The sequence below is a fragment of the Globicephala melas genome, chromosome 5, assembly GCF_963455315.2.
Source record: "Globicephala melas chromosome 5, mGloMel1.2, whole genome shotgun sequence".
NCBI classification, from domain to species: Eukaryota; Metazoa; Chordata; class Mammalia; order Artiodactyla; family Delphinidae; genus Globicephala; species Globicephala melas.
The window spans coordinates 27,656,690-27,680,551 of NC_083318.1; the positions used below are offsets into that span (position 1 = coordinate 27,656,690).

Below are 23,862 nucleotides of genomic sequence, written 5' to 3' on the forward strand. Positions count from 1 at the left end.
GCTGGATATATTTTAGAAATGTTAATTTAGAATTTTATTCTTAAGTGAAGGCAGTAAAGGGAAAAATAATTTTCATCCAGTGCCTTTTTAAAATTCCTTTTATAAATAACCTCAAGTTCCAAAATCCACTTATTTTTGTTTCATTTGGTATAGTCTGAATGTTTACAGGAAAATAATGAAACCAAAAGTAACAATTGGCAAAAAGTGAAGTTTGCACTGGATATGGCTTTTTTTTTAAGTTATTGAATTTTTTTAAATTAATTAATTATTTTTTGGCTGCGTTGGGTCTTCGTTGCTGTGCGCGGCCTTTTCTCTAGTTGTGGCGAGCGGGGGCTACTGTTCGTTGCAGTGCATGGGCTTCTCATTGTGGTGGCTTCTCCTGTTGCAGAGCACGGGCTCTAGGCGCGCGGGCTTTAGTAGTTGCAGCACGCGGGCTCAGTAGTTGTGGCTCACAGGTTCTAGAGTGCAGGCTCAGTAGTTCTGGGACACGGGCTTAGTTGCTCCATGGCGTGTGGGATCTTCCTGGACCAGGGCTTGAACCCGTGTCCCCTGCATTGGCAGGCAGATTCTTATCAACTGCACCACCAGGGAAGCCCCATGGCTATTTTTTTAAACGGTAGTTATCACTAAAATTATAGTCTTATTGGTGACTTTGCAAGAAACTGAGATTATTGAATTTCTTTTAAGGGAAAAATCCCAATTTAAACAGATACCTGATAAGGTGGTTTGGCCTAGCCACCCTGTCCTCCTTTTTTTTTTCCTTTATGCACTTTCCTTTCTTTCTTTTTTTTTACTTTTTTCCTTTAACATCTTTATTGGAGTATAATTGCTTTACAGTGTTGTGTTAGCTTTTGCTGTATAACAGAGTGAATCAGCTATATGCATATGTATATCCCCATATCCCTTCCCTCTTGCGTCTCCCTCCCACCCTCCTTATCCCACCCCTCTAGGGTGTAGCACAGCACCGATCTGATCTCCCTGTGCTATGCAGCTGCTTCCCACTAGCTATCTATTTTACATTTGGTAGTGTATATATGTCATTGTTACTCTCTCACTTTGTCCCAGCTTACCCTGCCCCCTCCCCATGTCCTCAAGTCCATTCTCTACATCTGCATCTTTATTTCTGTCCTGCCCCTAGGTTCATCAGAACCATTTTTTTTTCTAGATTCTATATATATGCGTTAGCATACTGTATTTGTTTTTCCCTTTCTGAGTTACTTCACTCTGTATGACCAACTCTAGGTCCATCCACCTCACTACAAATAACTCAATTTTGCTTCCTTTTATGGCTGAGTAATATTCCATTGTATATATGTGCCACATCTTCTTTATCCATTCATCTGTTGATGGACACTTAGGTTGCTTCCATGTCCAGGCTGTTGTAAATAGTGCTGCAATGTATATTGTGGTACATGACTCTTTTTGAATTACGGTTTTCTTAGGATATATGCCCAGTAGTGGGATTGCTGGGTCGTATGGTAGTTCTATTTTTAGTTTTTTAAGGAAACTCCATACTGTTCTCCTTAGTGGCTATATGAATTTACATTCCCACCAACAGTGCAAGAGGGTTCCTTTTTCTCCGCAACCTCTCCAGCATTTATCGTTTGTAGGTTTTTTGATGATGGCCATTCTGACTGGTGTGAGGTGTAACCTCACTGTAGTATTTTTGTTTGTTTGTTTGTTTGTTTTTTTGTGGTATGTGGGCCTCTCACTGCTGTGGCCTCTCCCGTTGCGGAGCACAGGCTCTGGATGCGCAGGCTTAGCGGCCATGGCTCATGGGCCCAGCCGCTCCGCGGCATGTGGAATCTTCCTGGACCATGGCACGAACCCGTATGCCCTGCATCAGTGGCGGACTCTCAACCACTGCGCCACCAGGGAAGCCCTGGATTGGATTGTTTGTGTTTCTGATATTGAGCTGTATGAGCTGCTTGTAAATTTTGGAGATTAATCCGTTGTCAGTTGCTTCATTTGCAAATATTTTCTCCCATTCTGAGGGTTGTCTTCGTCTTCTTTATTTTTTCCTTTGCTGAGCAAAAGCTTTGAAGTTTCATTAGGTCCCATTTGTTTATTTTTGTATTTATTTCCATTTCTGTAGGAGGTGGGTCAGAAAGGATCCTGTTATGTTTTTTTGTTTTCTTTGTGGTATGCAGGCCTCTCACCGTTGCGGCCCCTCCCGTTGCGGAGCACAGGCTCCGGAGGCGCGGTCTCAGCGGCCATGGCTCATGAGCCCAGCCGCTCCACAGCATGTGGGATCCTCCTGGACTGGGGCACGAACCTGTGTCCCCTGCATTGGCAGGCGGCCTCTCAACCACTGCACCACGAGGGAAGCCCCCCTTGTTATGTTTTATGTCATAGAGTGTCCTGCCTACATTTTCCTCTAAGAGTTTTATAGGGTCTGGCCTTACATTTAGGTCTTTAATCCATTTTGAGTTTATTTTTGTGTATGGTGTTAGGGAGTGTTCTAATTTCATTCTTTTACATGTAGCTGTCCAGTTTTCCCAGCACCACTTATTGAAGAGGCAGTCTTTCCTCTATCGTATACTCTTGCCTCCTTTATCAAAGATAAGGTGACCATATGTGTGTGGGTTTATCTGTGGGCTTTCTATCCTGTTCCATTGATCACTGTTTCTGTTTTGTGTCAGTACCATACTGCCTTGATTACTGTAGCTTTGTAGTATAGTCTGAAGTCTGGGAGCCTGATTCCTCCAGCTCTGCTTTTCTTAAGATTGCTTTGGCTATTCGGGGTCTTTTGTGTTTCCCTACAAATTGTGAAAATTTTTGTTCTAGTTCTGTAAAAAATGCCATTGGTAGTTTGATAGGGATTGCATTGAATCTGTAGATTGCTTTGGGTAGTATAATCATTTTCACAATGTTGATTCTTCCAATATAAGAACATGGTATATCTCTCCATCTGTTGGTTTCATCTTTAATTTCTTACATCAGTGTCATAGTTTTCTGGGTACAGGTCTTTTGTCTCCTTGAGTAGGTTTATCCTAGGTATTTTATTCTTTTTGTTGCAGTGGTAAATGGGAGTGTTTCCTTAAATTCTCTTTCAGATTTTTCATAATTAGTGTATAGGAATGAGAAAGATTTCTGTGCCCTAATTTTGTATCCTGCTACTTTACCAAATTCATTGATTAGCTCCAGTACTTTTCTGGAAGTATCTTTAGGATTCTCTATGTATAGTATCATGTCATCTGCAACAGTGGCAGTTTTACTTCTTCTTTTCTGAACTGGATTCCTTTTATTTTTCTTATCTGATTGCTGTGGCTACAACTTCCAAAACTATGTTGAATAATAATGGTGAGAGTGGGCAACCTTTTCTTGTTACTGATCTTAGAGGAAATGGTTTCAGTTATTCACCATTGAGAATGATGTTGGCTGTGGTTTTGTCATATATGGCCTTTATTATGTTGAGGTAGGTTCCCTCTGTGCCTAGTTTCTGGAGAGTTTTTATCATAAATGGGTGTTGAATTTTGTCAAAAGCTTTTTCTGCATCTATTGAGATGATCATATGGTTTTTTCCCTTCATTTGTTAATATGGTGTATCACGTTGATTGATTTGCATATATTGAAGATCCTTGCATTTCTGGGATAAACCCCATTTGATCATGGTGTACGATCCATTTAATGTGCTGTTGGATTCTGTTTGCTAATTTTTTGTTGAGGATTTTTGCATCTGTGTTCATCAGAGATATTGGCCTGTAGTTTTCTATTTTTGTGACATTTTTGTCTGGTTTTGGTATCAGGGTGATGGTGGCATAGTAGAATGAGTTTGAGAGTGTTCCTCCCTCTGCTATATTTTGGAAGAGTTTGAGAAGGATGGGTGTTAGCTCTTCTCTAAATGTTTGATAGAATTTGCCTGTGAAGCCATCTGGTCCTGGGCTTTTGTTTGTTGGAAGATTTTTATTTATTTATTTTTTGTGGTACGCCGGCATCTCACTGTTGTGGCTTCTCCCGTTGTGGAGCACAGGCTCCAGATGCGCAGGCTCAGCGGCCATGGCTCATGGGCCCAGCTGCTCCACGGCATGTGGGATCCTTCCGGACCAGGGCACGAACTCGCGTCCTCTGCATCGGCAGGCGGACTCTCAACCACTGCGCCACCACAGAAGCCCCCTGTTGGAAGATTTTTAATCACAATTTCAATTTCAGTGCTTGTGATTGGTCTATTTATATTTTCAGTTTCTTCCTGGTTCAGTCTCAGAAGGTTGTGCTCTTCTAAGAATTTGTCCATTTCTTCCAGGTTTTCCATTTTTTTGGCACATAGTTGCTTGTAGTAATCTCTCACAATCCTTTGTATTTCTGCAGTGTCAGTTACTTCTCCTTTTTCATTTCCAATTCTGTTGATTTGAGTCTTCTCACATTTTTTCGTGATGAGTCTGGCTAATGGTTTATCAATTTTGTTTATCTTCTCAAAGAACAAGCTTTTAGTTTCATTGATCTTTGATGTTTCCTTCATTTCTTTTTCATCTGTTTCTGATCTGATCTTTATGATTTCTTTCCTTCTGCTAACTTTGGGGTTTTTTTGTTCTTTCTCTAATTGCGTTAAGTGTAAGGTTAGATTGTTTATTTGAGTATTTTCTTGTTTCTTGAGGTAGGATTGTATTGCTATAAACTTCCCCCTTAGAACTGCTTTTGCTGCATACCATAGCTTTTGGGTTTTTGTGTTTTCATTGTCATTTGTTTCTAGGTATTTTCTGATTTCCTCTTTGATTTCTTCAGTGATCTCTTGGTTATTTAGTACTGTATTGTTTAGCCTCCATGTGTTTGTATTTTTTACAGTTTTTTTTTTCCTGTAATTGATATCTAGTCTCATAGCGATGTGGTTGGGAAAGATACTTAATATGATTTCAGTTTTCTTAAATTTAGTAAGGCTTGATTTGTGACCCAGAATATGGTCTGTCCTGGAGAATGTTCCATGAACACTTGATAAGAAAGTGTATTCTGTTGTTTTTGGATGGAATGTCCTATAAATATCAATTACGTCCATCTTGTTTAATGTGTCATTTAAAGCTTGTGTTTCCTTATTTATTTTCATTTTGGATGATTTGTCCATTCGTGAAAGTGAGGTGTGAAAGTCCCCTACTATTATTGTGTCACAGTCGATTTCCCCTTTTATGGCTGTTAGCATTTGCCTTGTGTATCGAGGTGCTCCTATGTTGGGTGCATACATATTTACAATTGTTATATCTTCTTGGATTGATCTCTTGATCATTGTGTAGTGTCCTTCCTTGTCTCTTGTAACATTCTTTATTTTAAAGTCTATTTTATCTGATATGAGTATTGCTACTCCAGCTTTCTTTTGATTCCCATTTGCATGGAATATCTTTTTCCATCCCCTCACTTTCAGTCTGTATGTGTCCCTAGGTCTGAAGTGGGTCTCTTGTAGACAGCATATATACGGGTCTTGTTTTTGTATCCATTCAGCCAATCTGTGTCTTTTGGTTGGAGCATTTAATTCATTTACATTTAAGGTAATTATTGATATATATGTTCCTATTACCATTTTCTTAATTGTTTTGGGTTTGTTTTTGTAGATCTTTTCCCTCTCTTGTATTTCCTGCCTAGAGAAGTTCCTTTAGCATTTGTTGTAAAGCTGGTTTGGTGGTGCTGAATTCTAATAACTTTTGCTTATTTGTAAAGGTTTTAATTTCTCCATCGAATCTGAAAGAGATCCTTGCTGGGTAGAGTAATCTTGGTTGTAGGTTTTTCCCTTTCATCACTTTAAATATGTCCTGCTACTCCCTTCTGGCTTGCAGAGTTTCTGCTGAAAGATCAGCTGTTAATCTTATGGGGATTCCCTGTATGTTATTTGTTGCTTTTCCCTTGCTGCTTTTAATATTTTTTCTTTGTATTTAATTTTTGATAGTTTCATTAATATGTGTCTCGGTGTGTTTCTTTTTGGGTGTATCCTGTGGGTGGTACTCTCTGCTTCCTGGACTTGATTGACTATTTCCTTTTCCATGTTAGGGAAGTTTTCGACTAATCTCCAAATATTTTCTCAGACCTTTCTCAGAACGCTGAGTTCCCCCCATCCTCCTTTCCATTCTGTAGGCTTGCCAGCTTTTTCTGTCTCAGAGTCTTTACACTTGTTCTGCCTTTCACCTGAACACCTTTACCCCTGCATAGCTAGTTTTTTCTTGTCTTCAGGTTTCAGCATAAATGTTACTTCCTGTGAGAGATCTCTTCAGGTCATCCTGCTAGCGTTACTCTCTCTCATTTCACCCTGTGTTATGAAACCCTTTTGTATCACAATCTGAATTTATTTATCTTCTGTGTCCCTTTCTTTTCAAGGGATCTTGTTTGTTTTGTTCACTGCTGTTTCCCCAGTGCCTGGCATACTGTATTTTGGAAATAATTGTTATATTCCTTGTTTCACTCAGTTTTAGATATAAGTTTTTAAAAATTTTAGAGCACTACTATATTTATGATGAATAAGATAATTGGATTTTGTCCATTCTAGCTAGGAAACCATTGACTGCAGTAGTTTCACAAGCTATACCAAAGTCTTCTCATCTGAACCAGGATCCTCAACAGGTACATATTTTTCTGTCAGTATATTTATTATTTTGATATAGAATGTTCTATAATTTGTAATGATACTATAGAAATACAGGAGTCTGAAGCTATGTTGGTTCATGACCTCTCCTGTATCTTAGTGATTTTTTTTATTGTATTGCTTGGCCAAAAGAAACCTAGCAGTTCCTTTTATTTAGTTAGTAGTATTAAAAACTTAGTAATTTGGTAAGCATTTTGTCCTTTTTTTCCAGTGTTATTGAGATATAATTGACCATATAACATTGTATTAGTTTAAGATGTACAACATAATGATTTGATATATGCATATATTGTGAAATGGTTATGATAAGCATTTTATTTTTAAATAAACACAGTTACTAATGGAATGCATGCACTTGTTGGGCACTGTGCAACTTCTCAAAGCTTGGAATAGATTCAGTTTCTGGGTCCACATTGATTTTTGTATGGCAATTGATTTTTATCATAGCCATTTCCTAAAACCCAGCTTCACAAAGATATGATGTCACTGACAGAAATGACGTGAAATCTGATGTTGAAACTGAACTACCTTGAGTTTGCAGTTTGTTCCGTTTCTGACAGATGTCTAATGACACTGTGTTTCCCTCAAATTTAAAATATCTTGTGGAGCCTCTGTTGAGTTCACTGTGGCACCCCAAAGTACCTTGTTATACCAGTTTGGGAACCATGGAAATAATATAAAAAGTAATAGTACTAATTAGGATGAAATGAAATTCTACAATAAGTTATCTAGGTTAGTGTTTCTCAGTGAAGATGCTTTTAGCACTTTTGAAGAGACAGTTCTTTCCTTGTTTCATTTACCCCCAGTTTGTATCATATTCTATTTTCCATGTTACTGTTTTTTTAATAATATCAATTTTTTCCTCCTTTTTTTTTAAATACAGAAAAAGGTAAAGAAAAAATAAAACTTACCATACCACCTGGAGATAATTACTATTAACATTTCCAGCATTTTTGGCCTAATTTAAAAAATATGGTTAGATTGATAGGTACAAATAGTTTTATATCCTTTCTCCTTAATATCATATTGTATTTTCTCACATTATTAAGAACACTTACACATACCTTTTAAAGGTTACTTATCATTCCATCTCGTGGATATCCTTTGCTTTGGACAAACAGTTCCCTATTTTGGACATTTAGATCATTTCCAGCATTTTGCTTTTGTAAATAAAACTTTAGTAGATGTTTTTGCACATAAATTATTGTTTACGTTTAGTTATTTCCTTAGATTTGATTCTTAGAAATGGAACTGATAATTTGAGAGGCCAAGAACAACTTTCTTAGATTGTTGATATAAGTCAAATCAAAATATCTTAATGTTTTACAATATGAATATTTGTTTCATTTCATATTTACCAGTACTGAGATCTTTTAAAATTCTTCCTAAGTGAAATAGTATTTAATCAACACTTAGTTTTTATTTCTTTGATTATTAGTAATGGTGACCTTATATTTCTTACATCTAAAAAAATCTATATTTTATTTCTAAGTTACTATTACCTTTTGGCTTATCTTATATTAATGTTCTATTCCTAAGATGATGAAAGAAAATGAAGTTGAACCAAGTAAATCACTTCAGTCTTTGCAGGTGAGTTAACTTTTAAAATGTAACATAGCCAGAAATTGTATTCGTATATATAGGTATGGCATGTAATTATACGTTTGTATTCTATATTGCCAGTTTTCAAATTTATTTGTAATTAGTTACCCTTTTATACTCATTTAGATGAGCCTACTGTCTTGTATGTGTCCTGTGTAGTCAGTAGAATTTGGGTAAATAACAAATATTTTATCATAAAGCTAATTTTTCAAACTTGCAAGCATTACCTAATCCAAGAATTGTCATTGACAATTACAACTGCATCTGCAGGCTCTGTTGCCTAGAACAGTACAAAATAAAACAAAATCCATTGTGGTGACTCAATCATTTTTCACCCTTATATTACAAGATCAAGTATAAAATAATGAACAGTCAGCAGCTGCTTACAAATGATCACATTCTTACTGGGTTTTTTTCACTTGAAAAAAATACGGTTTAGGGCTTCCCTGGTGGCGCAGTGGTTGAGAGTCTGCCTGCTGATGCAGGGGACACCGGTTCATGCCCTGGTCTGGGAGGATCCCACATGCCGTGGAGCGGCTGGGCCCATGAGCCATGGCCACTGAGCCTGTGCGTCTGGAGCCTCTGCTCCGCAGTGGGAGAGGCCACAACGGTGAGAGGCCTGCATACCGCAAAAAAAACCAAAACAGAAAAACAGAAAAAAACGTTTTCAACTTTTTCAAGTATAATTATCACAAAGTATAAATTGCAAATTAACACTATCACTGTTTTTCCCTCCAGGATGAGTTGCCATTTAAATAAATGTCATATATATATATATATATATATATATATATATATTTTTTTTTAAATAAATGTCATATATTTTTAAAGCAAAATATTTTATAATCTCAAAATAATGAAAAAGGTCTTAGAATCTTTTGCAAAAAAAAAATTTAAATCTTTTTAGCATTAATATCAAAGTACATTTGTGTTTTTATAATAGCTTTCTTGCTACAACTCTCTGAATCAAACTCTTCATACACACCTAGTGATAGAAGGAACTTTCAAAACTTAAAATTAGGGTGCGCTTAATATTTAATGCCACCTTCACCTTATTGCTGTAAGTGTGATTAGTCACACAAAGCAAAGGAGCTAGAAGATATAATATGCTAACTAATTTTTTAAACTCACTATATTCAAAAATGCTAGTTCTAAAATATGAGTTGAATGTTTTTAAGAGCTACCTGATTGGCAGTTGTGCTTATGTATATAGTTATAAAAGGAAAGTGACTATTATTTGAATAAATACACTATTTTACCTCTTTTAGTGGCATATTTTTTCTCCATATTTGTTAAACATAAAGAAATTACTTCTACAGTTGAGTTCATTTTCTGAGTCTGTAGTTCATATTAGAAATTATGGCTATTTTATATAGTTACTTGATGAACTAAAAATGACTAGTTGCTGTTGTCTGTATCTTGTGTTTTATGGTGGCTAGAAGATGATTCTCTCTTTAAATAAACTATTACACTTCTTTAATTTTACACTAATTTTTGAATTAAATAATCTGCATTAACATAAATATTAGTATGGGATTTATAACATACCCAGCAATGTTAAAAAAGAATTCAATTAAAAGTTTAGAATTCCAATTTTCTAATATGCTGAGTTTTTAAATTAACTAGTATAGTACTTTCTCTGCTAGAGCACTCCTTTGCCGGGGGTTGCTTATTGTATGTATGTATATAGAGAAGCAAGATGGAGATGACAAGTATCATCATTTTGAAAGGGCAGACTTAACTTTAAGTTTGAGGAATATTTTCCCATCAAACTCATAAACACCTACAAAACTATTTTAGCTAACATACTTATTGATATTTTATCCTAGTTCTTTTCCTTGGGCAGTGAAGAAGAGACTGCTTTTCTAGCTGTTATTCCTAAACAAATGGAGAGAGAAACCTGTGACCCCAAGGTAAAATTTGTGAAGAATTGATTTTCTAAGCCACAGTGTTTTCCTGCTGTTTTTTTACACAACTGTCAGAGTTTTCATAAGCAGAAGATTAGCAAAATGAATTAACCTGGTTTTAAGAACAAGAGACACTAATGACTCCTACCCCTTTTTTTGGTCTTGAGCCCTCTCTCTGTTACTAATGAACTAATAATGCGTTATGTATGCATAGGATATCCTAGGGATTGGGCACAAAGATATGTAAAGTCCAGTTAATGAATGTTCTGTGTAGAACAAAGTGAAGATGTTTATAACTTTTAATTCATTATAGTTTACTCCACCACTTTTACTTCAGGCTGAAGGGATAGAAGTATATATAACCCAAGCTCTGAGTAATGCTACCCACTCCACAGCAAAAATTGATAGAGACAACAGCATATAAATGGTTGGGTTTTGTAAATAGTGATTCTATTCTTAAAACTCAACAGATCTCTGGAAAGGATCTACATAGCATCAAAGAAAGCAAGGCACCTGTTTGTTTGTAGAGAATTTGTATTCCACATGAAACAAAGCAGAAATATACAGTCTTTAAAGGTTTAGACTTTTTTTTATTGATATATGTTATGTTTTAAAATTCAAAATAATGTTTTCAACAAAACTCTTGTTTCAGAGGCAATTTAGTTCCTTTCAAATGTGTGATTTAGAATCTTCATTTTTAAATAAGAGAATTTTCAGATTATGTATTTTTGTCATTCTGTTAATTTATCAGTTAGAAATAAATTCATTCTTTATGTACATTCCTTTGACTCTACATACTCTTATTTTTCCACATTCTGGGTAGGCTTTGTCACCCTGCACAGAGTAAAAATCCTAGAACCCTCAATGGGGCAGCAGAGAAAGCCATCTGAAGTCTGAAAGCAGACCAAGTCTCTGAGGGGGTGAAAGCACCCCTCTGAGGTACACGTCTGTCTTGGTACTCTTAGGCCTTTGTTCTCAGAGCTATAGGATCAGATCATCTGGGAAGCTGGGAACCCAGCATCCCTCTTGCTAATATTCTGATAGTTTACAAAACCCTTAAAGGAAAATGCTTCCTCTGTTCCTTCTCTCTTCCCTTCCTATTATCATGTGTTTATTGATTGCCTCCTGTATTCCAAGCATGGTATTAAATGCAGGTGATATCCTGATGAAGCAGAAGCGTCTTTGCCCTCAAGGAGCTTGCAGTACAGTTAGTATACAGATAAGAAGAAACTTCATTGTAGTGTAATGTGATGTCTACAATGGAAAGTTGTGGGGAATTCCCTGGCAGTCCAGTGGTTAGGACTCCACGCTTTCACTGCGAAGGGCCCGGGTTTGATCCCTGGTCAGGGAACTAAGACTCCACAAGCCATGCAGTGTGGCCAAAACAAAAATAAAAAACCAAAAATGTTGTGTAATGTATAGTGGAAGCATAGAGGAAGGAGCACCTGTGTCTTTCTGGCTTAATCAACCCATTATCATTACACTCCTTGTGTTTGTAAAAAAACAAAAAAAAAATCATACTTATTAATGTTGACCTTGAATGCAGTTAAATCACTGCACTTTATTTTTTAATGTTTTATTTATTTTTATTTATTTATCTTTGACTGTGTTGCTGTGCGCGGGCTTTCTTCTAGTTGCCACTAGCAGGGGCTGCTCTTCGCTGTGGTGCTCTGGCTTCTCATTGCAGTGGCTTCTCTTATTGCAGAGCATGGGCTCTAGGTGCGTGGGCTTCTGTAGTTGTGGCATGCAGGCTCAGTAGTTGTGGCTTGTGGGCTTTAGCGCACAGGCTCAGTAGTTGTGGCACATGGGCTTAGTTGCTCCGCGGCATGTGGGATTTTCCCGGACCAGGACTGAAACCCATGTCCTCTGCATTGGCAGGCGGATTCTTAATCACTGTGCCACCGGAGAAGCCCCAATCACTGCACTTTAAATTAGTCTACCCTTAACATATTTTAGGATAATAGGAATATTTCCTGTTTTTCAGTATTAGTCTCTTAGTAATTATTTACATTAACTAATATTCAATAGAAAGCCGAATTATGCATTATTTTCTTTGTATGTGTGTATTGTAAATATGTATACTTATGTAATACTCATTTTTAATAATTTACTATAGCCTGTTGAATTTCAAGGGCATCAAGTGAAAGGATCAGCTGCTAGTGCTGTGATAGTGAGAGGACACAGCTCACAGCTTGAATGCAGTCAGTTTCCAGATAGCATTGTGTATGAAAACTGCACGACAAACAGTTGTTTTTTGACACCAGAGTTGCCTAGCACTTGTATGCAGATTGACTTCTTTCAGGTAAAAAAAAAAAGAATGTATATATATATATATATATATTTAGTTTATTTAATTTATTTATTTTTGGCTGCATTGGGTCTTCAGTTGCTACGCATGGGCTTTCTCTAGTTGCAGCGAGTGGGGGCTACTGTTCGTTGCAGTGCGTGGGCTTCTCATTGTGGTGGCTTCCCTTGTTGCGGAGCATGAGCTCTAGGCACGCGGGTTTCAGTAGTTGTGGCACGTGGGCTCAGTAGCTGTGACTCACGGGCTGTAGAGCACAGGCTCAGTAGTTGTGGCACACGGGCTTAGTTGCTCCGTGGCATGTGGGATCTTCCCGGACCAGGGCTCGAACCTGTGTCCCCTGCACTGGCAGGTGGATTCTTAACCACTGCACCACCAGGGAAGCCCTTAAAAATATTTTTATAGCTGCATCTTGCCAAATCATTTTCTTTATGTCAATATTAAATTTTGTAAAGAGAGTATATTTAAATCTTTGTACAGTTGTAAGTTAAAAAAAAGTTTAGTAAATTGACAAGAAATATCATATCTTAAATCAAACTAAATAAGACAAAAATATTTGAAAGATTTACTGCCTTTTTAGGATCAGGAATTTAAAGGATTACTTTTCACTTCAGACAATAGTAGAAATTTATGACAAGAACAGATAGGCAGATTACATATAGAAAATATATTTAACAGCTAGCAGATTTTTTTTCCTTCTAATATCCACCCCTCTCCCCACTAAGTAGGACACCAAGTACCTCTCATTGCTACCCAAATAGAAAAGGTTATGGAGAAAGGATGTATGCATATATTTGAAACAGTAACTGTTAAAGAGACTTTTTTAAACTTTTCCCTTTTTTATTAAAGCATAATGCACATACAAAATAAGTGCACAGACTGTAAGTGCTCAGCCCAATAATTACCACAAAGTGAACACACCCATGTAACCTCCACCCTTAAGAAATAGAGCATTACCAGCATCTCAGAAGTACCCCTTCTGCCCCCTTTCAATCACTACCCCTTCCATTCTCCCCAAAGATAACCACCATTTTGACTTATAATACCATATATTAGTTTTGCTTTTAAAACTTTAAATAGAGTAATACACAGTGTTTTGTGTGTGTGTCTGCCTTCTTTTGTTCAACATTGCAGTTTTGAAATTCATCCATGTTGTTGCTTGTCGCTGTAGTTTATTCATTTTCGTTGCTGGTGTAGGATTCCATTGTGTAAATACACCCCAATACATTCTTCAGTTGTTTAGGTCGTTTGCCTTTGGAGGTTATCACAGATAATACTGCTGTGAATAATCATGTACTATCCTGAATGTGTATACACATGACATGCTTCTGTTATTTACACTACCTAGAAGTGTGATTATTGAGTCACTAGATATGCATGTCTTTACTTTTAGTAGATAATGCCAAACTGCTTTCCAAAATGGTTATTAGAGTTTATATTTTCTATCAGGAATGTATGAGAGTCCCCATCACTCTACATCTTCATTAACACTTGGTGCTGACAGTTTTTTGTTTTGAATTTTAGCTATTCTGGTGGGTATGTAGTGTTATTTCATTGTGGTTTTAATTTGCATTTTCCTGCCTAATAATGAGGTTAGGACCTTTTTGTATATTATTAGCCTTCTCTGTAATCCTCTCTCATGAAGTGTTTGTTAAGCTTTCTTCCTCAGTTTTTTTTTTTTTTTAATTTATTTATTCACTTATTTACTTTTGGCTGTGTTGGGTCTTCGTTTCTGTGCGAGGGCTTTCTCTAGTTGTGGCAAGCGGGGGCCACTCTTCATCGCGGTACGCGGGCCTCTCACTGTCGCGGCCTCTCTTGCTGCGGAGCACAGGCTCCAGACGCACAGAGCTCAGTATTTGTGGCTCACGGGCCCAGTTGCTCCGTGGCACGTGGGATCTTCCCAGACCAGGGCTCGAACCCGTGTCCCCTGCATTGGCAGGCAGACTCTCAACCACTGCGCCACCAGGGAAGCCCCCTTCCTCAGTTTTTAATTCGCGTGCTTATCTTCCCTGACTCTGACTTATCTTTCATTCTTAATGATGCCTTTGATGAATGGAAGTTTATAATTTTCAATACAATACAATTTATCTGTTGTTTCCTTTCTGATTATTGCTTTTTTGTCTTATTTTAGAAGTCTTTCTCTACCCTAAGGTCATAAAGATACTCTCATGTTATCTTGTAGAAGCTTTATTATTTTGCCTTTCACATTTTGATCTGTAATTCACCTATAATTGATTTTTTTTTTTTTTTTTGGCGGTATGCGGGCCTCTCACTGTTGTGGCCTCTTCCGTTGCGGAGCACAGGCTGTGGACGTGCAGGCTCAGCGGCCATGGCTCACGGGCCCAGCCACTCCGCAGCATGTGGGATCTTCCCGGACCAGGGCACGAACCCGTGTCCCCTGCATCGGCAGGCGGACTCCTAACCACTGCACCACCAGGGAAGCCCTTCGCTTGGATTTTTAATGTTATATTTAGTGGAATATTCTTTTATATTTATTTGAGCATAGTGTTTTATTGTATATCGTACTGTTTTGTTTTCTTGTCTTTCTGTGAACACAATACTTTTTATTAACCTTTTTAAATTTTTTAATTTAATTTTATTTTTTTATACAGCAGGTTCTTATTAGTCATCAGTTTTATACACATCAGTGTGTACATGTCAATCCCAATCGCCCAATTCATCCCACCCCAGCCCCCCAATGGCATTCCCCTCTTGGTGTCCATACGTTTGTTCTCTACATCTGTGTCTCAACTTCTGCCCTGCAAACCAGTTCATCTGTACCATTTTTCTAGGTTCCACGTATATGCGTTAATATACAATATTTGTTTTTCTCTTTCTGACTTACTTCACTCTGTATGACAGTCTCTAGATCCATCCACGTCTCAACAAATGATCCAATTTCATTCCTTTTTATGGCTCAGTAATATTCCATTGCATATATGTACCACATCTTCTTTATCCATTCATCTGTCGATGGGCATTTAGGTTGCTTCCATGTCCTGGCTATTGTAAATAGTGCTGCAATGAACATTGGGGTGCATGTGTCTTTTTAAACTATGATTTTTCTCTGGATATAAGCCCAGTAGTGGGATTGCTGGATCATATGGTAATTCTATTTTTAGTTTTTTAAGGAACTTCCATACTGTTCTCCATAGTGGCTGTATCAATTTTCATTCCCACCAACAGTGCAAGAGGGTTCCCTCTACTCCACACCCTCTCCAGCATTTGTTCTTTGTAGATTTTCTGATGATGCCCATTCTAACTGGTGTGAGGTGATAACCTCATTGTAGTTTTGATTTGCATTTCTCTAATAATTAGTGATGTTGAGCAGCTTTTCATGTGCTTCGTGGCCATCTGTATGTCTTCTTTGGAGAAATGTCTATTTAGGTCTTCTGCCCATTTTTAGATTGGGTTGTTTGTTTTTTTAATATTGAGCTGCCTGAGCTGTTTATATATTTTGGATATTAATCCTTTGTCTGTTGATTCGTTTTCAAATATTTTCTCCCATTCTGAGGGTTGTCTTTTCATCTTGTTTATGGTTTCCTTTGCTGTGCAAAAGCTCTGAAGTTTCATTAGGTCCCATTTGTTTATTTTTGTTTTTATTTCCATTACTCTAGGAGGTGGATCAAAAAAGATCCTGCTGTAATTTATGTCAAAGAGTGTTCTTCCTATGTTTTCCTCTAAGAGTTTTATAGGGCCCGGTCTTACATTTAGGTCTAGAATCCATTTTGAGTTTATTTTTGTGTATGGTGTTAGGGAGTGTTCTAATTTCATTCTTTTACATGTTGCTGTCCAGTTTTCCCAGCACCACTTACTGAAGAGACTGTCTTTTCTCCATTGTATATCCTTGCCTCCTTTGTGATAGATTAGTTGACCATAGGTGTGTGGGTTTATCTCTGGGCTTTCTATCTTGTTCCATTGATCTATGTTTCTGTTTTTGTGCCAGTACCATATTGTCTTGGTTACTGTAGCTTTGTAGTATAGTCTGAAGTCAGGGAGTCTGATTCCTCCAGCTCTGTTTTTTTCCTTCAAGACTGCTTTGGCTCTTTGGAGTCTTTTGTGTCTCCATACAAATTTTAAGATTTTTTGTTCTAGCTCTGTAAAAAATGCCATTGGTAATTTGATAGGGATTGCATTGAATCTGTAGATTGCTTTGGGTAGTATAGTCATTTTCACAATATTGATTCTTCCAATCCAAGAACATGGTATTTCTCTCCATCTGTTGGTATCATCTTTAATTTCTTACATCAGTGTCTTACAGTTTTCTGCATACAGGTCTTTTGTCTCCCTAGGTAGGTTTATTCATAGGTATTTTATTATTTTTGTTGCAATGGTAAATGGGAGTGTTTCCTTAATTTCTCTTTCAGATTTTTCATCATTAGTGTATAGGAATGCAAGAGATTTCTGTGCATTCATTTTGTATCCTGCAACTTTACCAGATTCATTGATTAGCTCTAGTAGTTTCCTTGTGGCATCTTTAGGATTCTCTATGTATAGTATCATGTCATCTGGAAACAGTGACAGTTTTACTTCTTCTTTTCCAATTTGTATTCCTTTTATTTCTTTTTCTTCTGTGATTGCCATGGCTAGGACTTGCAAAACTATGTTGAATACTGGTGGTGAGAGTGGACATCCTTGTCTTTTTACTGATCGTAGAGGAAATGCTTTCAGTTTTTCACCATTGAGAATGATGTTTGCTATGGGTTTGTCATATATGACCTTTATTATGTTGAGGTAGGTTCCCTCTATGCCCACTTTCTGGAGAGTTTTTATCATAAATGGTGTTGAATTTTGTCAAAAGCTTTTTCTGCATCTATTGAGATGGTCATAATGGTTTTTATTCTTCAGTTTGTTAATATGGTATATCACATTGATTGATTTCCATCTATTGAACAATCCTCATATCCCTGGGATAAATCCCACTTAATCATGGTGTATGATGCTTTTAATGTGCTGTAGGATTCTGTTTGCTAGTACTTTGTTGAGGATTTTTGCATCTATATTCATCAGTGATATTGGTCTGTAATTTTCTTTATTTGTAGTATCTTTGTCTGGTTTTGGTATCAGGGTGATGGTGGCCTCATAGAATGAGTTTGGGAGTGTTCCTTCCTCTGCAATTTTTGGAAGAGTTTGAGAAGGATGGGTGTTAGCTCTTCTCTAAATGTTTGATAGAATTTACCTGTGAAGCCATCTGGTCTTGGACTTTGGTTTGTTGGAAGATTTTTAATCACAGTTTCAATTTCATTCCTTGTGATTGGTCTGTTCATATTTTCTATTTCTTCCTGGTTCAGTCTTTGAAACTTATACCTTTCTAAGAATTTGTCCATTTCTTCCAGGTTGTCCATTTTATTGGCATAGAGTTGCTTGTAGTAGTCTCTTCGGATGCTTTGCATTTCTGCGGCGTCTGTTGTAACTTCTCCTTTTTCCTTTCTAATTTTATTGATTTGAGTCCTCTCCCTCTTTTTCTTGATGAGTCTGGCTAATGGTTTATCAATTTTGTTTATCTTCTCAAAGAGCCAGCTTTTAGTTTTATTGATCTTTACTTTTGTTTTTTTTGTTTCTATTTCATTTATTTCTGCTCTCATCTTTATGATTTTTTTCCTTCTGCTAACTTTGGGTTTTGTTTGTTCTTCTTTCTCTAGTTCCTTTAGGTGTAAGGTTAGATTGTTTACTTGCGATTTTTCTTGTTTCTTGAGGTAGGCTTGTATAGCTATAAACTTCCCTCTTAGAACTGCTTTTGCTTCCTCCCATAGGTTTTGGATCATCGTGTTTTCATTGTCATTTGTCTCTAGGTATTTTTTGATTTCCTCTTTTATTTCTTCAGTGATCTCTTGATTATTTAGTAATGTATTGTTTAGCCTCCATGTGTTTGTGTCTTTTACGTTTTTTTCCCTGTTATTCATTTCTAATGTCAAAGTGTTGGGGTCAAAAAAGAAGCTTGATATGATTTCAATTTTCTTAATTTTACTGAGGCTTGATTTATGACCCAAGATGTGATCTATCCTGGAGAATGTTCCGTGCACACCTGAGAAGAAAGTGTAATCTGCTGATTCTGGTTGGAATGTCCTATAAATATCAATTCAATCTATGTGGACTATTGTGTCATTTAAAGCTTGTGTTTCCTTATTAATTTTCTGTTTGGATGATCTGTCCATGTAAGTGAGGTGTTAAAGTACACCACTATTATTGTGTTACTGTCGATTTCCTCTTTTAGAGCTGTTAACAGTTGCCTTATATATTGAGGTGCTCCTCTGTTGGGTGCATATATATTTATAATTGTTATATCTTCTTCTTGGATTGATCCCATGATCATTGTGTAGTGTCCTTCCTTGTCTCATAACATTCTTTATTTTAATATCTATTTTATCTGATATGAGTATTGCTACTCCAGATTTCTTTTGGTTCCCATTTGCATGGAATATCTTTTTCCATCCCCTCACTTTCAGTCTGAATGTGTCCCTAGGTCTGAAGTGGGTCTGTTGTAGACAGCATATAGATGGGTCTTGTTTTTGTATCCATTCAGCAAGCCTGTGTCTTTTGGTTGGAGCACTTAATCCATTCACGTTTAAGGTAATTATCGATATGTATGTTCCTATGACCATTTTCTTAATTGTTTTGGATTTGTTTTTGTAGGCCCTTTTCTTCTCTTGTGTTTCCCACTTAGAGAACTTCCTTTAGCATTTGTTGTAGAGCTGGTTTGGTGGTGCTGAATTCTCTTAGCTTTGCTTGTTTGTAAAGCTTTTGATTTCTCCATCGAATCTGAATGAGATCCTTGCCGGGTAGAGTAATCTTGGTTGTATGTTCTTCCCTTTCATCATTTTAAGTATATCATGCCACTCCCTTCTGGCTTGTAGAGTTTCTGCTGAGAAATCAGCTGTTAACCTTCTGGAAGTTCCCTTGTATGTTATTTGTTGTTTTTCCCTTGCTGCTTTCAAGAATTTTTCTTTGTCTTTAATTTTTGCCAGTTTGATTACTATGTGTCTCGGCTTGTTTCTTCTTGGGTTTATCCTGTATTGGACTCGCTGCGCTTCCTGGGCTTGGGTGGCTATTTCCTTTCGCATGTGAGGGGAGTTTTCGACTATAATCTCTTCAAATATTTTCTCGGGTCCTTTCTCTCTCTCTTCTTCTTCTAGGACCTATATAATGCGAATGTTGTTGTGTTTAATGTTGTCCCAGAGGTGTCTTAGGCTGTCATCATTTCTTTTCATTCTTTTTTTATTCTGTTCCGCAGAAGTGAATTCCAGCATTCTGTCTTCCAGTTCACTTATCCATTCTTCTGCCTGAGTTATTCTGTTATTGATTCCTTCTAGTGTAGTTTTCATTTCAGTTATTGTATTGTGCATCTCTGTTTGTTTGTTCTTTAATTCTTCTAGGTCTTTGTTAAACATTTCTTGCATCTTCTTGATCTTTGCCTCCATTCTTTGTCCGAGGTCCTGGATCATCTTCCCTATCATTTTTCTGAATTCTTTTTCTGGAAGGTTGCCTGTCTCCACTTCATTTAGTTGTTTTTCTGGGGTTTTATCTTATTCATTTATCTGGTACATAGCCCTCTGCCTTTTCATCTTGTCTGTCTTTCTGTGAATGTGGGTTTTGTTCCACAGGCTGCAGGATTGTAGTTCTTCTTGCTTCTGCTGTCTGCCCTCTGGTGGATGAGGGTAACTAAGAGATTTGTGCAAGTTTCCTGATGGGAGGCACTGGTGGTGGGTAGAGCTGACTGTTGCTCTGGTGGGCAGAGCTCAGTAAAACTTTAATCTGCTTGACTGCTGATGGGTGGGGCTGGGTTCCATCCCTGTTGGTTGTTTGGCCTGAGGCAACCCAACCCTGGAGCCTACCCGGGCTCTTTGGTGGGGCTAATGGCTGACTCTGGGAGGGCTCACGCCAAGGAATACTTCCCAGAACTTCTGCTGCCAGTGTCCTTGTCCCCACGGTGAGCCACAGCCACCACCCGCCTCTGCAGGAGACCCTCCAACACTAGCAGGTAGGTCTGGTTCAGTCTCCTCTGGGGTCACTGCTCCTTCCCCTGGGTCCCGATGTACACACTACTTTGTATGTGCCCTCCAAGAGTGGAGTCTCTGTTTCCCCCAGTCCTGTCGAAGTCCTGCAATCAAATCCCACTAGCCTTCAAAGTCTGATTCTCTAGGAATTCCTCCTCCTGTTGCCGGACCCCCAGGTTGGGAAGCCTGACGTGGGCCTCAGAACCTTCACTCCAGTGGGTGGACTTCTGTGGTATAAGTGTTCTCCAGTCTGTGAGTCACCCACCCAGCAGTTACGGGATTTGATTTTACTGTGATTGCGCCCCTCCTACCATCTCATTGTGGCATATCCTTTGTCTTTGGATGTGGGGTATCTTTTTTGGTGAGTTCCCGTCTCTTCCTGTCGATGATTGTCCAGCAGCTAGTTGTGATTCTGGTGTTCTCACAAGAGGGAGTGAGAACACGTCCTTCTACTCCGCCATCTTGGTTCAGGGCCACAAATTTCACTTCATCCTTAATTTTCTCCCACCAAAAGTATCAGCTTTTGTGAAGGCACCGTCAGTGGCTGCTTGTTTGTTGTATTTCCAGTGCCTCACTCTGTGCCTGACAGATAGAAGCTATCCATGAATACCTTTTTTTGTTTCTAATTGGAGTATAGTTGCTTTACAATGTTGTGTTAGTTTCTGCTCTTTATTAATCTTTATTTTTGGCTTTATTGGGTCTCCCTTGCTGCACGTGGGCTTTCTCTAGTTGCGGTCAGTGGGGGCTACTCTTCATTGCGATGCCCAGGCTTCTCGTTGTGGCTTCTCTTTGCAGAGCATGGGCTCTAGGCACCGGGCTTCAGTAGTTGTGGCACACGGGCTCTGTAGTTGTGGCTCGTGGGCTTCAACAGTTGTGGCTCGTGAGCTCTAGAGCGCAGGCTCAGTAGTTGTGACGCACAGGCTTAGTTGCTCCACGGCATGTGTGATCTTCCCAGACCAGGGCTCAAACCCATGTCCCCTGCGTTAGCAGGTGGATTCCTAACCACTGTGTCACCAGGGAAGTCCCCACAGTACATTTTTTTCAATGCTAAATCCTAGTGTGATCTTTCTGAAGGCATTTAAACAGCAGAATTGCTTAATATGTCTAATGTTAACAATGCACAAAGTCATATTTAAGTCATCATTATTTGTATAGTATTACTACTTTGCATATAGTTGCACTTGCACAGGCAAAGACAACTATGTCACAGATGTTGCCTGTGCTGTTAGAGATGTAAAAATGTCATTTTTGAGGTGCATCCCTATTTCAAAGTTGTTAAGATGTAAGAAACTTGAGTCATAAGAATTGATGAAATATAATGTACCCTGCTTTTCCGGAATGGAACTGGCTTTATAACATATTTCTTTCTGTTTGTCTATGTCTCAAGTTATAACTATAAACTATATGTGTAGAGAGAGATAGGTAAAGATATGGATATGCACACACATTTTTTCTGAACTGATAAGTAGATCTCTATTTTCTAGTTCCCAGATGAAGAAAACTTTCCAAAAGGAGGTACTAGCTTTAATATTGAAGAGAATTTTCAAGTGACAGCTGAGTCTAATAAGGACTCAGTTGAAAATGATTGTAAGTAAATTATAAATAAAATGTAACATTAAGAAGTTATTTGACATTGAACAAACTATGTAAAGATCCATGCTTTTTTTTCCCCCCACAGCAATTTTAGATTTCCCTCCTAAAGATTCAGGACATTTATATAACTATTTGGATTATAATTTTAAATCAACAGAGAGGACTTCGTGGGAAGCAAATAAGGTATAATGTAAACAAAGGTTTTTTTGTTGGTTTTGTGGCCTGCACCCTGCGGCTCATGGGATCTTCGTTCCCTGACCAGGGATTGAACCCAGACCCCACCAGTGAAAGTGCTGAGTCCTAACCATTGGCCCACCAGCGAATTCCCTAAACAAAGTTTTAACAGTTGTGAGTAAAAAATTTTTGTGATCTTATAAGAAATGACTCTACTAAAAACTAAAATGATAAAATTCTTAAGACTAGATGATTTTTTTAACATGATCAAGAAAGTTTATGAACAACCAACCATGATTATTTTAGTAATGAAACAGCACAGAATAATTTTTGTTAGAATAAATAACAAAATGTGGATTACTGCTATCTTCTTTGTTATTCAGATGTTTTATTTTTTGCAATGTGACATGAAATGCGAGGCATACATAATTAGAAAGGAAAAAATAGAATTAGATGAATCAATTAAAAATGAGGGCTTCCCTGGTGGCGCAGTGGTTGAGAGTCCGCCTGCTGATTCAGGGGACATGGGTTCGTGCCCTGGTCCGGGAGGATTCCATGTGCCGCGAAGCGGCTGGGCCCATGAGCCATGGCCGCTGAGCCTGCGCGTCCAGAGCTCCGCAGCAGGAGAGGTCACAACAGTGAGAGGCCCGCGTACCTCCCAAAAAAAAAGAAAAAAAAAAAAGAGAGGTTTAAAAATAATTTTGTAAAGGAGCTGAAGATAAGATAAACTTGAAAAGTTAATAGCTTTCTTAAACCAAGTAGAAAATATACCAGAAAAAGAGTCCCAAGAGTAGTAACAAATGATATGCAATGAAGTGCCTAGGCATGATCTTAATTGGAAATGTGTGGAACATGTGTGAAATGAGCAATGAAATTTTACTGTGAAATATAAAATTTATGAATAAATAGGAATTCAGCAGTGTTTACTGAATGTCTTCTATAGGTCAGGAACTTGTAAGACTTGGATATAGAATGTTGGACAAAACAGGAATGATCTCTGATTTTAAAGGCCAGCAGGGGAGAGAGATGTTACTCCAGAGAACAAACAAACTGAGATAATTGCTTTACAGAAAAGTTGTGAAGATACTCCGAAATTATAGGGGAATCTACTTTATAGATGATTAGGAAGGCTTCTCCAGCTGTGGCAGCAGTAGGGGGAAGAACATACCATGTACAGAAACAGCAAGTGTAAATACCCTGCGATTGAAAAGAGTTGGGTGGGTTCAAGAATGTGAAAGGAGATCAAAGTAGCTGGATTGTGGAAAGTGACAGGGAAAGTGGTAATTAAATGAAATGGGGAAAGGGAGCAGGACCAGACATACAAAGCCTTGCAGGTCAGGTTAAGAACTTTGATATTGCTCTGTGTTCCCCGGGGAAATCACTGAAGGGTTTTCAGCAGAACACCCATTACATTTACATTTTTAAGAGATCTTGCTGGCTGCTGGGTGGAAGATGCATGGGATGGGCACTGTGGTGGAAGCCAGGGAACCAGTCAAGAGGAGCCGTAGACGATAGTGACTTGAAATAGAGATTGTGGCAGTGAAAGTGTAGAGCAGTTGATAAATAGATTTAAGATAAATTTTTGAGTTAGAAGCATGGATGTTGCTGGATTGGATGTAGAGAGTAGGATGAAGGAAGGGCAGGAGAAAGACTCCTGGCTATTTTGACTTAACAGCGTGGACTGAGGTGGGCTTTACTGAGTGGAGTAAGATGCAGGACTCTATTAGTTGG

At 38.0% G+C, this 23,862-nt stretch overlaps 1 protein-coding gene across 1 annotated transcript in view; it reads left to right on the top strand.

The window, feature by feature from the left end:
* Positions 1 to 23,862, top strand: part of ZGRF1 (zinc finger GRF-type containing 1) — a 70,836-nt gene that overhangs the window by 19,516 nt on the left and 27,458 nt on the right. Inside the window, exons 7-12 of the mRNA XM_060299094.1 lie at positions 6,464 to 6,537; positions 8,099 to 8,149; positions 9,991 to 10,074; positions 12,185 to 12,370; positions 21,849 to 21,951; positions 22,043 to 22,140. Of these exons, the coding sequence (XP_060155077.1) occupies positions 6,464 to 6,537; positions 8,099 to 8,149; positions 9,991 to 10,074; positions 12,185 to 12,370; positions 21,849 to 21,951; positions 22,043 to 22,140 (596 nt within the window). The remainder of the gene's footprint in view (positions 1 to 6,463; positions 6,538 to 8,098; positions 8,150 to 9,990; positions 10,075 to 12,184; positions 12,371 to 21,848; positions 21,952 to 22,042; positions 22,141 to 23,862) is intronic.